At 45.8% G+C, this 12752-nt stretch overlaps 2 protein-coding genes across 3 annotated transcripts; one reads left to right on the top strand and one right to left on the bottom strand.

Moving 5' to 3' along the window:
- The first annotated feature begins 2281 nt into the window (after positions 1 to 2281).
- Positions 2282 to 6296, top strand: LOC111074189 (tubulin glycylase 3A). The gene is made up of 4 exons (XM_022366893.1): positions 2282 to 3659; positions 4490 to 4557; positions 4638 to 5082; positions 5137 to 6296. The coding sequence occupies exons 1-4, from the start codon at positions 2294 to 2296 to the stop codon at positions 6216 to 6218; spliced, it is 2961 nt and encodes a 986-aa protein (XP_022222585.1). The 5' UTR covers positions 2282 to 2293; the 3' UTR covers positions 6219 to 6296.
- Positions 6297 to 7385: 1089 nt separating this feature from the next.
- LOC111074167 (tubulin glycylase 3B) lies at positions 7386 to 10556 on the bottom strand. 2 transcript variants are annotated; one of them, XM_022366851.2, is made up of 4 exons: positions 8812 to 10556; positions 7930 to 8747; positions 7651 to 7859; positions 7386 to 7590 (listed from the first exon to the last, which is right to left on the bottom strand). In XM_022366851.2, exons 1-3 carry the CDS (start codon positions 10193 to 10195, stop codon positions 7713 to 7715), a joined length of 2349 nt encoding a protein of 782 aa, XP_022222543.2. In that variant the 5' UTR covers positions 10196 to 10556; the 3' UTR covers positions 7386 to 7590; positions 7651 to 7712. The 2 variants fall into 2 exon arrangements, with proteins under 2 accessions (XP_022222543.2, XP_022222544.2); XM_022366852.2 differs by having other exon boundaries at positions 7662 to 7859.
- Between the last annotated feature and the right edge of the window lie 2196 nt (positions 10557 to 12752).

The following is a 12752-nucleotide window of genomic DNA, read 5'->3' as shown; positions in this document are numbered from 1 at the left end:
AGAAAATAAAATGGATTGTAAACTTATTGAATGGGGGAAGGGAAACAATCGCCAATATTACAATATTACAATACACCAAAATACTCGTAAAATATATGGGAAATTGTATAAAATAAATATATAAATAAATAAAAAGTACAGAAAATAAATATAATTAAAATTACATAAATGCTCGTTAATACATAATAACACGCAGGACGTTTTCACCGTTTCAATCTCGCGTGTAGATCATTCTCGTTGGCCTCCACGAACCCAAGAAGTATGCTACAGAAATGATTTCTTTCAGAATATTCAACATTAAACCCTATCAATTTCATCTTGCGTACATTCCCTGACCCAAATCTTATGGAAATAAATAAACTTTATCGGCCGCATTACCTCAAATTAGCAGGCCATACAAATCCTTTCACAGCGACAACAAATCGAGCAAAATTAATTACCGCCCCAGTTGCAACTGCAACTCTTTTCTTTTACGATCCCTGGGAGGGTAAAGACCAGTTAAAATTTTAATACAATATAAATAAAATAGACAAAGGCCCACAAATAGTCAGAGAGAGAGAGAGAGAGAGAGAGAGGGAGAGTCTCAAAGTTGTCGGCACGCAAGGACACCGGAGATGGGACTCCTCCATGGAGTAGGTGTTGCCGTGTGCCGGAACTCTGTAGGCACGACTTTTCGCCAACTCGTGCAGAAACCGCTACGAATCAAGTTTTGCGGCTAAATTGTCCTTGAACCAAATACCCTTTGAAACCGAGACCCGTGCACATGGCACATGGCACCGATGGCAAGCCGAGAGCTAACCCCAGCATAACCCAGTAATCGCTCATGCAGCCCAAGCCCATGCCCAGTCCCCGCGCTCTGATTGTGGTAGCAGTTAACTTGATTATTTTACAAATAATTGAAAAGTTACCCTCCGTTTCCGTCCCATTGCGAAAATTGAACAAATTGCAGACAAGACCATCGTGGCAGGCAGCAGGCAGTACATCCATCAAGTCCCCGGCATTGCCTCCCACCCCGAATTTTCCGAGACTCAAGCGCCGCCACTCGCTTTCCATATGAGCCGCATTGGCGTTGACGTCGTCGTCTCCAGCCACGCGCTTCCCAGTGACGACAACGCTGCCGATGACACCCCAAGCACCAGCACGAGCACCGATGCCAACGCCAACGCCAAACAACAGCAACGATGATGACGGAGACGACACCCACTGCGGCATGGATGGCAGCGGAGAAAACAAATACTGGTATCGTGCAAAAACATCATTCGGAACAAGACGCCCCTGCCCCAGCACCTGCACCTGACGGAGATTTGGTTTGGATCAGTAGTCCACATGCTTCGTGGGAGGATTCAGCAGGTATACAAGGGAAATCAAGTGGGTAGAAACGGGGAAGGGAGGATTAGTTCTTTGCTAGGTGCGGTACATTCGGTTAGGTTTTTAGGACTTTTACTTAAACCATTTGGTATCTGAGATTATGATTTAAAGGATATTTTAGACATTTTAAAATATAAAATAAGATATAGTAAACTAATATAATGACTGTCTACATATTAATTGATACATGTATGTATATCCCTATAAAGCTCATTGCTCTACTGAATAGGTGTCTAAAAATCATATCAACATTATCATTGGTTGTGTTTTCATCTGATACTCATTAATAAATAAATTTTATAAATTCAAATCTAGTCTACCACTCTGTCTCTGCTCCTTGCTCTATACTCTACATAACTCACAATATTTCTCCATCTAAGTAATAGAAAAGGTCAATAGCAATGTATCCTTCATCTCCAATTATCACCGAATAAAATTCAATATTCCCAAACTATTCCTATTCCTTCTGTTGAAGGTCATTTTTATGTCACCCAAACATATCGCTTAGTAACCGACCTAAACATCCATTCTGTGTCGACCTAACCCAACGTGAAAAGTGCAAATTGGGTTTGGTTCCACTACAAATGCGGATGTATCTATGTATCCTACATGCATGAAAGCCATACCTGTTCGTAGCACTAGCTCTGGCAAGGAGCCATCGTAGTTGAGCAGGTAAATGCTATAAATAGAGTCGTTCCAAGTGAACTTGTGAACTTATTTCTGGCCCAATGGTTGCCAGGCAGCCGCCGACCCGTGGCTATATGTAGACGAAATTAACAATCAGACAAAGGCAGCCAATTCACCCAGTGGCCCAGTCAGTCAGACCCTAGGAATATAGAGAGGGGGAAACGCGATAATTTTGCACTGCAACCAAAATCGAATTAGTCGGCTGGCGGTGCTTGGAGAGCGAGCAAGCGCCTCCGCAATGCAGACGCGTCCGAACAGTGAACCGCAGCGCGTTAAGGAGCAGCTCCTAAGGGAGTTGCCCCCACAGAAATGCTCCAGCGCCACCTTGGCCAAAAAGGTTTTGTCCCCACCGGCAGCACCGCCGCCCACCCCGGCCACAAATGTCCCGCTCAATGAGGTGCCGATTATACAGCTGACGCCTCCGTCGCACTCCGGCGACACTCCACGAAAGCCGCAGCCCCCTCCACCGCCCAGGCTGCCCGAGAAGGCACCGAATTCCACTCCGGATAGCAGCAACAAGGAAAACCTTCCTGTCAAAGCTGTGTCCAAGCCTTTGGGGGCACCCAATAATTATGGGGCACGACGCACATGGATCACCACGGAGCGGATGAATGAGCTGCGGCGGAAGGCCCAGGAGGCGGCCAAACAGAACAAAATATTCACCATCCGAGGGTGCTTCAATTCGGTGCGGAATGCACTGCTCGCGCGGGGATGGGTGGAGAAGCTGGATGTGCATCGAAAGGTTGTTCCGGCCGGACAGATGACCTACGAGGATCTCACCCAGCGACTGCCCAAGCGGAAGGCAGGAGAGACGCGACGGCAGTACATCCTGAAGTGCGAGCGGAACATTATGTCCCGTTTCCTGGAGCACATGCCCGTGGACTTCCTGTGGACGAACCGGAAGGAGAAGTGCGACTACATAGACCAGGCCAAAAATCCCGGCATGACGATCAACAAATTTCATCGGGCTCCCTTCACATCCAAGGAGGGTTTGTGCAGCCAGCTTCGGGACTTCCACTGGTTCTTCGAGGAGGGCACTGCCGAAATTTACTTCCCACGCTGCTACAACGTCTGGAGTCCCGAGGAGCTGGGCGAATTCATCGACAACTTCAAGCTGACGGCATGCGTGGCCTACCTGAGGGCCATGCTCTGCCGCTACCACAAGCAAGGACCGGATGCGGTCTTCTCTTCCAGCGGCAAGATACCCTACTCCTCGATAGACTTCGCCTACAAGCGACTGGTGGAGTATCTCGACAGCTGCCAACACAACGACATCGACTTCGAGGACCCGCCCAAGATATGGGAGCACGACTGGGACGCCTTCCTCTACCAGCACCAGCAGCTGGTCAACGAGGACGGACGCATCCAGCACGATGGCCAGCGGCTCGAGCACATGGCCAAGAGCTGTCTGTCGCTGGTGGACAAGATGAAGATCCACTGGCCGCAGTACAGCCTAGATGGCTATCAGAATTTGTGGATTGTCAAGCCAGCCAACAAGTGTCGTGGTCGGGGCATTCTCCTCATGGATAATCTAAAGAAAATATTAGGTGTTGTGAATCCATCGATAGCCTCCAAGAGTCGCTATGTGGTGCAAAAGTATATAGGTGAGTGGGAAAAATCAGGGCGAAGGAATGCAACGAAGGAATTCAAGCACAATTCACAAATTCGTTCCTTGATTTATGGAAGGATAATTAACAATGTCTTTATTCTGAAAGAATTACCCAAAAGTTGACCCATTTTCAAGAAAATGACGCCAAACACAAAACATTTAAAACTTGAATTGCGAAACCACTTTCCGAAACTTCCCTTTCCAATCGATATGGGATAAAGGATCTTAAGTGCAAATCCTACAAGAAAACGATATAAACAAACACACAACACAGGAAACGGAAACTAGGTCGTAAATCAGGCCGCTGCAAAAGTTTTTGTACTACCAATCTTCCCCTCCCCTCCCCACCCAACCCATTTCTCTTGGCCCCTCGTTTCAAACGTCAGTTGTGGTGTCTACACGCACGCACTTGGACTCCTGCGAGTATACCCATATCCTTCGTACAGCCGATACAATCCGAGTACAATGCATACAAATTTGGCCTAAAAACGCAATCATTTGGGTGGTGGGATTTTGGGTTGTTTTTGCTTTTTCTTTTTGCTGTCGTGCTCGTTTTGCTGGCAGAAATCATAATTTGTTTTAGGGTTTACTGACTGCCTTCTGAGGCATGCAACAAGTTGTGTGCAGAGACAATTGATTTTCAATCAAAGTTTGAATAAAATATAATAAAATACTTTTGGTTGAATACACAAGTTTGAAAATGCAAAAACCAAAATTAAACTATAAATGATATATTTGATTTAAAGAAACATAACAACAGAACAAGAAGTAGTAGGACAAATGCAACAGCAATATCGAATTATTTAAATCTATTTCTCCTTTCAGAACGACCGCTAATCCTCTTTCAAACTAAATTCGATATACGTCAATGGTTTCTCATAACAAACACACAAGTGAGTCTTACTATATAGTAGTAAAAAGATCTTTCCCATAGAGATATCTGAGCACTACTATCTACTATTCTCCTCCACAGCCATTGGTGGTTTGGTTCTATAGGGAGAGCTACCTGCGATTCAGCTCCCAGGAGTACTCCCTTAGCAATCACCACGAGTCGGTGCACCTCACCAACTATGCTATTCAGAAGAAGTATACGAACGGAAAGCGGGACAAGCGACTGCCCAGCGAGAACATGTGGGACTGCTACTCCTTTCAGGCGTATCTGCGGCAGATCGGCAAGTACAACATGTGGTTGGAGCGGATATTTCCGGGCATGCGGAAGGCCATTGTGGGCTGCATGCTGGCCTCGCAGGAGAACATGGACAGGCGGCCGAATACTTTCGAGTTGTTTGGCGCCGATTTCATGATTTGCGAGAACTTCTATCCCTGGCTCATTGAGATCAACTCCAGTCCGGATCTGGGGGCCACCACGAGTGTGACGGCGCGCATGTGTCCCCAGTGCCTGGAGGATGTGGTCAAGGGTGACTGTCTCTCGAAAATGAAGTGAAACAATCTCTAATTAATGTCCCTTGCAGTTGTAATTGATCGTCGCACGGATCCCAAGGCGGACATGGGCAACTTTGATCTCGCCTACCGACAGGTGGTGCCTCCGACACCCGCCTACATGGGCCTCAATCTTTTCGTCAAGGGCAAGCAGCTGCTGCACAAGGTGAACCATGGCCACAACCACCACAACTACTACTACCAGCAGCAGCGCAAGGAGCGCTCCCTAGCCACCAGCAGCGTCTACCGCCAGCGGTCGGCCATCATGCATCCCGCGACGACCATTTCGCGCATCCACCGCGCCATGCCCACCTTCAATGCCACCGAGTACATGGAGAAGTATATGGTGGAGCCCCTGAGCAGCAGTCGGAGCAGCCTCAGCAGCAGCCAACAGGCGACGACATCCTCCCTCAGGTCCCCATCAGCTCTGACAGCAGGGCCGCCCCAATCAGCCGCCTCCGCCGGCTGTCCGTATCTGATAAAGCAGGCGGGACGCTCTATCACCCAGCTCCTGAGTGCTTCCCACAAGCGAAACACCATGGGAACGCTTCCCGGAGAGGCCACCAGCAGTACGGCTCTGCCACCCAAGCGGCAACGCAGCTGCGGGCCGCGTCTCAGCACCACGAATCCCGTGGAGAACAGCGATAAGAAGTTCAAGATCCTCATCAAGAACTACACTTCCAATGGCGGCGATAATCTGATGGAGAAACCAGAGCCAGAGGAGACGCCTGCCCCGGCCACAGCTCCGGGTATCAGTGAACGCAAGTGGCGGAGTCTTCGCAACATCACCGCCACCACCAGCTCCTCATCCACCGCCTTTTGCCGGGCCAAAGCTCAGGCCACAGGAGTAGCCAATGCCACTGCCACGCCGTTACCTTCGCGTCGCTTCCTGCGCACGAAGTCAGAGATCGAGAGCACGGCCAGCATCCATGCCATTGGCAGGACCTTTGGCAGAAAATCGAATGGTCCCCGACTGCCGATCAGCATCTCGGTCCAGGCCCTGCATAGAGGCGAACCCATTGTGGCGGCCCTCAAACATGCCACCAGCGAACTGCAGTTGTCCCAGGGCCAGGTCCTGGAGTCCACGCACAGCTCTGGCCAACAAACTAAATAGCTCCACACTGGCGGTCCCTGCTCCCCCACTGCCCGTCGGATAACCCACGTTTACCAATACTGCCATGCTGAGGCATAACTAAAGTCATGTCAAGTCAAATCAAAATATAAATAATAAATATAAATGAACAATTTATTCTCTCTCTTACCTTTTGGCCCTCCAGCTTGTGCCGTTGTTTTCCTTGCTGCATTTGCCGTTGCTTTCCCCAACACATTAGAAGCCGTCGATTCCGTTACCGCGCGACAATTCCGAACGAAAAATTTACGAACCGAAAATGAAAACGCACTAAAACAAGCAAAGGAATTCCAATAATTCAAAGCAATTCCAATAAGTTTACATATGTATTGTGGGTATTACATACATACATATGTATGCATTTGTAAGTAAACTCAATCGGACAGGCTAAGCGTGAGAGAGACTTGGAATGCCTCACCCTACAAATGAGACACCTTGGAAGGAGAGCGCCGACGCTAAGGGCTTTTGCTGATTCCTTTTTAACTTCTTCTTCATTGCGCCTGCCTATTACAAGATTGAGTGCGAAAGGGACACAACTCTGCACTCCCACGCACAAACACACACACAAACACAAACACAAACACAGACGGACAGACATCACGTGACCAAACGCAAAATTGTGAACAAGCGGGTGCTCCGCTGACTTTTTCTCATGATAAATAAGAGATATGCATCAAATAATATGTTTAAATATGTAATACACTTCACTTGCCCTCATTTCAGAACTTTTCCTTCGCCGTTCTGCCTTTTTAGCCGCCATTTTGCATCTTGCATCGCCCCCGCCCTTGATCATTGAACGCTTAAACGCGCTTTTTTTACATTTTTCAGTTTTAAACATTGCACTATTAAACTACACTTCACTATACAACTAGGCGACACTATATCCGTTTAGTTTTTCACAATTGTCCGGCTTTTCACAACAAACGCGGAGCTGACTTTGGAACGCACGCTTGGACCGGCTGAAAAAATGACATTGTGAGAGCGGAACAAATACGTTCATATTCCACGCTCTCCTGCTCCTCTCTCTCTCTTCAGCAACTTTTGCCGATTGCTCGCTCATCTCTGCGCGTCTCCTCTCCTATCAAAAGAGTGTGGCTGTGTGGGAGCGAGATGATCTAAATATTTAAGTATTTGTATTTCTTCTGCTTATTATTGCTATCGACGGATTTATTTGGAGTCCTTTTTATACCCTGTTGATGTCCACTAAAAGAAAAACTATAAGATTTTCGGGTTTCCTTGGGGTCCATATCCATAAGAATGGTGAATATCACTTCAGTCCAAAGTTTTTTTACTTCCTAGTTAATTTTCAAAACAGAATAGTGATTCCCGCACAGACCCCTTCAGTTCCTTTAAGCCCCTAAGGTGTGGATACAGCGGTCTCGGGCTTAATTAATGGCTGAAATATGATTATATTTACCCCTTCCTTACACTCATTCTCTGTGCCATGAGAGTTACCCAGGTGCAGTTGCCTCCCACTTTTCACTTTGGTGCTGTGTACTGAAGTGCCAGATTTTCGCGAGTTTTTGAGGTCAAGATCATCTTGGGTCCCACATGTTGCGTTTGAGAGACCTGTTCCGAGGGTGCCCCCGAACTCACCTTTGACCCAGTAGCGCTCTTTGATGATTTCTTTTAAGGGAAAGCAATAGAATTCTTGAACATTTTTGAGGCTTGGTTTTTTTCTAAGCACTCGACTTACCTTCTTCTTGGTAGAAGCGGTGGCCTTGGCTACTTTGGCCACTTTGGCTGGGGCCTCCTTAATCTTGTCGAGCTTGCGACTCGCTGAGATCTTCACATTGTCCAGAATCTTGCGGAGCATACGTGTCCGGTTGTTGTTCTTAAGCTTGGGGGGTAGATTCTCGAAGATGGTCATCTGCTTGCCGTTGAGCTCCAGGGGATGGTGTACATCGGCTCCATTGTTGATGCTGTAGTTGACCTCAAAGACTCGCTCAAACTGGCCCGTGGGTGCCAAGGGATTCTTGGCCAGATCCACCACCACGCGTATGCAATCCTTGATGGCAACGGGGCAAATCTTGGCTGTAACCTCCGTCGAGGGCGACAGATCCGGCGTTGAGTTGATCTCTATCAAGATGGGATTGTAGTGCTCGTCCAGCATGAAGTCGCAGCCATACAGCTCGAAGGCGTTCTTCACCAGTTCGGTCTCATCCAGGCTTGCCATCACCACGGCCACCAGATTCTGCTTGAAGCCATTGTAGATATTTGACCACGTATCGTCCGGAGCACCCACATGCCGTAGATGGGCCTTGAACTGATCCAGCGACCACATGTTGTGCTTCGGCAGACGGGGATCGCGATTCTGCTTGTTCTTGTAGCGCTTCTGCACGGAATTGTTGGTCAGATGGATCGATTCCCGCAGATCGTCCATGGTGAACTCCTGCGAACTAAAGCGCAGGTAGCAATCGCGATATGTCCAGACGGTTACCTTGGATTCCCCGATTGTCAGCAGCATGTACTGCCGTATGTCGAACTTTGTCCGATACACCAGATATGGACGCTCTACAAGCAGAAGATGGGTACAATAAACCATGAGGATACCACCACCGCATTGAATGCCACTCACCTATGTACTTCTGGACAATGTACTTTTTGTTCTGATTGTTCGATGTCCACTGGAGAATGTCGTCCAGGCAGCTGCGTATGACGATGCCAATGCCACGCGACTGATAGCCCGGCTTCAGGATCCACAGATTGCGACTGCCATCCCAGCAATAGTCGGGACGCAGGGACTCAATCTGGTCGAGATATTGTGTGGCCAGGCGGGCGTACTCCGTCATGACCTTCTCGCTGATCCGGAACTTGGCCTGCGACTTCAGGACATCTGCGGACTGCGTCATAAACGTTTGGATCTCCACGATTTCGGCTGGGGTGGGCGGCTTGATCCGCGCATCGTCCAGGGAGTAGTGCTCCGCCTGTCTGACCATTTGCTTGACCTTGGCCAGGGCATAGTCCAGGTTGGTGGTCATAATGGTGCCGTTGTCCATGTCTATCAGCTCTTCGGGCTTGTGTTCCATGATGTGTCGCAGCAGGGAGCGTGCCTGGGTCTGCTGGTAGTCCTCGATGAAGGCCATGCGTTCCTCCACGTTGTTGCCGCCCAGGCGGTAGAAGCGCGGATAGCTCATGCCGCAAACGCCGTCCTCGCGATACCAGCGCTCCTGCTCGGCGCACCCGACCAGACCCACCTTGGTGGAGAAGTCCAGGAACTGGCTCCGCCTCACCCGGTTGCGGAATGGCCGCACCTCGGAGAACAGATCGCGCTGGCCCTTGCTCTGCCAAATAAAGAAGGAAGGAAAATGATTGATCATCTTCGATATGACCACCGTCTCGTAGTCGTTGCCCCGCCGCGCATGCTCCAGCAGGGAATCCTCGGACATGGTTTGCAGCTTGGCGTACCGCGACGCCGGCAGCTTCTCCAGCCAGCCCCGCCTCACCAGTGCCCGTCGCACTGTATGGTAGTTGCCGTACACCGTGAAGATCCTCCGGTTGCGATAGGCATCGATCACCCGCGTCCGGTACACGTTTCTCAGCTGACGCTTCTGGGCATCGGGTGCCAGAGATATTGGCGTGGTAGCGCCAGATGCCGATCTTGGGGTCGATATGGACCGTGCCCGTGCCAGGAGTTTATTAATGCTGTCCTGGTCATAGTGGCCGCTTATCAAACCCCTGTGCGGCGTGTTGCCTCCTGATCCCAATCCTGCAGCGGCCACGGTGGCCCCATAGCTGCTGCTGTGGATTCCGGTGTTAACGTTGCTGCTACTCGGCGGCTTTGGCACCGAACACTGCTTGCATAGCTGCACCAGCTCAGCGTCCAGGTTGTGGATAAGCGACTGAATCTTCGAGACGGGATTATAGTACCGGTGACGGTGATTCGTGGTTGAGGCACTCGGCATCGGCTGGCCACTGGTCAAGCTGTTGCGTTGTGTGGCAGGTTGGTCTTTGGTGGCCATGTCGTGTTGTGTGGTGATGGCAACGACGGGTCGAGGATCGTGGAGCGTGGCTGCTGCGATGCTTGGTACTAGGAATGCTGGTGATCTCTGCGATAATCCGTATCCTGTGTGTGTGCGTGCGGTGTGTGTTCGTTGCCAAAGCAGCTGGTCCGCCCCGCTGCAAATTAACGAGGAATTTTGAAGCTGAGGCCAAACAATTTCTAACAGTGGATCATTCACAAACGAAAAATCTTTGACTTAAAAAACATTTCCTTTCAAACAAAAATGGAATTCGAAACCAAATATCAAAAGATATATCCTGCTGACAAACAAAAAAAAAGGCGGAGACAAAATTTTGAATAAAATAGGAGAACCCTAAGGGATACCTGTCCCGCAGCATACAGCCACACAGACAGTGGAATCAAGGGTTGCTGTATGGAAAACATACGAAAGCAAGGGTAACAAGGTCTATCGAATTTGCAGTTAATATTTCAAAATTAATAATGTAAAAACTTAAATTTCCTCAATTTCCCATGGGAAAAAGACGGATCTCAATTCTACCAAACGACGTGAAATATTGAATAAATATACATACATACATTCGTACTGAAAAAAGAGCACTGATCATTCCTAGCAGATCGCTCAAATGGTTCCTCAATGAATGAAGTAGTGAAAACTATTTTTTTGGTTATTATTTTTTTTTTTTGTAATAAATTTTAATTTATAGTTATATTTTCTTCATTTGTTTTTTGTTGTTTTTTTTTGTTTTGTGGGTGTTTTTGTTTTGTTTTTTGTTGGTTTTTCATCTTTTCAAATATATATGGTACATATAAAAAACTCCTAAACGGAATTTTCGCCTTTACTAAATTGTTAGTATTGTTTTGTCCATTTCCATATTTTGCATGCTTTTCACAATATTCTTTTAAATATATAGTATTTACATATGCTGCGTATGCGTAATCATCAATTTGTTTCAATTTTATATATATCATTATTTTAGTTTAGTTACGTTCATCATTCCGTCGTATCTTCTTTTCGTGGATTATTCAACAAAAGTCAACAATTAAACCAAACCAATCCATCCTACGTTTAAATTAACTTAGATTTTGCATTAGTACTCGTATTTAGTAAATTTAAGTTACACATCATAAATATTTGCTTTAATCTTGGGTTTTACTTAGTTAATGCTACCGTTAACATACATAAATAAGTTACCCCTTGTGTTTAGAAGTTCTTTTACGCATGGATTTTATGCTGTTATTAATTTTTCTAATACGTTTGAAATAATTTCATTAAGTATGCTTCATGTCTTGTTAGTATTTGTTATAGGTAGATATTTTTACTTGTCGTATAACTAAATTTAAATGTTTATACCTCTTTTAATCATACATATTTCTCAACTTAAAGACAAGCGTTAGTTACGATTTTGGTTGCAACTTAAACATAATGCACAGAACAGAACATCCAAAACTGAATAAGTAGTATGTGGGGTTTGGATATTTTGTTATGCAGGCAGTTTTGTGTGCTTTAATGTAGATCTGCACAAATAAGTACATCAGAAACTTAAATAGAGGGATACTGGTAGAATAACCTTAAACGTAACAACATAGAAAAATGGAAAGTGGTTGTTTTAGGGGAGGGGTGGGGGTAGGGTGTGTTTTGAAAAACAATGGATATGCTTTTAGATTTTTGTTCTTTTTTTTGTTTGTTGTGAATATTCATACGAATTATTTAAAGATTTCAATGCCTCGCAATGCCAAATAATTTATGATGCTCGAGTTAAGAGAAAGGTAAAGCACAGGCTAAGAGTTAAGTTTGTTTTAGTTTTAGGTTTAGTTCGCCCTTAAAGCTTGTTCAATTACTGGATTCATGTCGTATATGTTTATATGTAAGTGTGTGTAAATAGTTGATTTTTGAATGGGCGCTTGCGACTTATTCGATCCATCTTCGATCCACTTTCCTCCCTCTTTAATACTTTCTTTTGTTAGTTACACGTATGCTTGATAATATATTCTATATATATATTTACTGTTTACTGTATATGTATATATATAGAAGTGAGCTTTATATATGTGTACGTGTGTGTACGTGTATTAAACTAGTCGTTTATATATATATATATATGTATTTGCATGTATATATGTATGTATATGCAGCTGTTTACTATATATGTATGCCTGATTGTTGTGCATGTTGTTCATTCAGTTTATAAACTCATTTGGAACGCCATCTAATGTCCAGATGTAAAGCGTATGTTAGTTTTGCCATATAAAAAAACTCTTCTTTAAATGATTATAAATAAAAACTGTACAAAAATGCAATAAAAATTATATAACAAACAATGTTTGGTTACGAATTTGGTTCGAAGCACACTCTCTGTCCGATCTGTCTGTATTGTATGTTCAGAGATACGAACAACAAATCAATCAATCAATATCTATAAAACAAAATACTGTTAGTCTATTGCAAGCCCAATTATACTATCGTATATATGTATACGCTATATATAAATTATATATGTCACTTGGTAAAAAATATAATAATTAGAATTATACAATCCGAATAAACTGTTTAGCTT

The sequence above is a fragment of the Drosophila obscura genome, unplaced genomic scaffold (genome assembly GCF_018151105.1).
Source record: "Drosophila obscura isolate BZ-5 IFL unplaced genomic scaffold, ASM1815110v1 contig_179, whole genome shotgun sequence".
In the NCBI taxonomy this organism is placed as follows: Eukaryota; Metazoa; Arthropoda; class Insecta; order Diptera; family Drosophilidae; genus Drosophila; species Drosophila obscura.
Note: the sequence above shows the minus strand (reverse complement) of the source record. Positions and strands in the feature narration are given on the sequence as shown.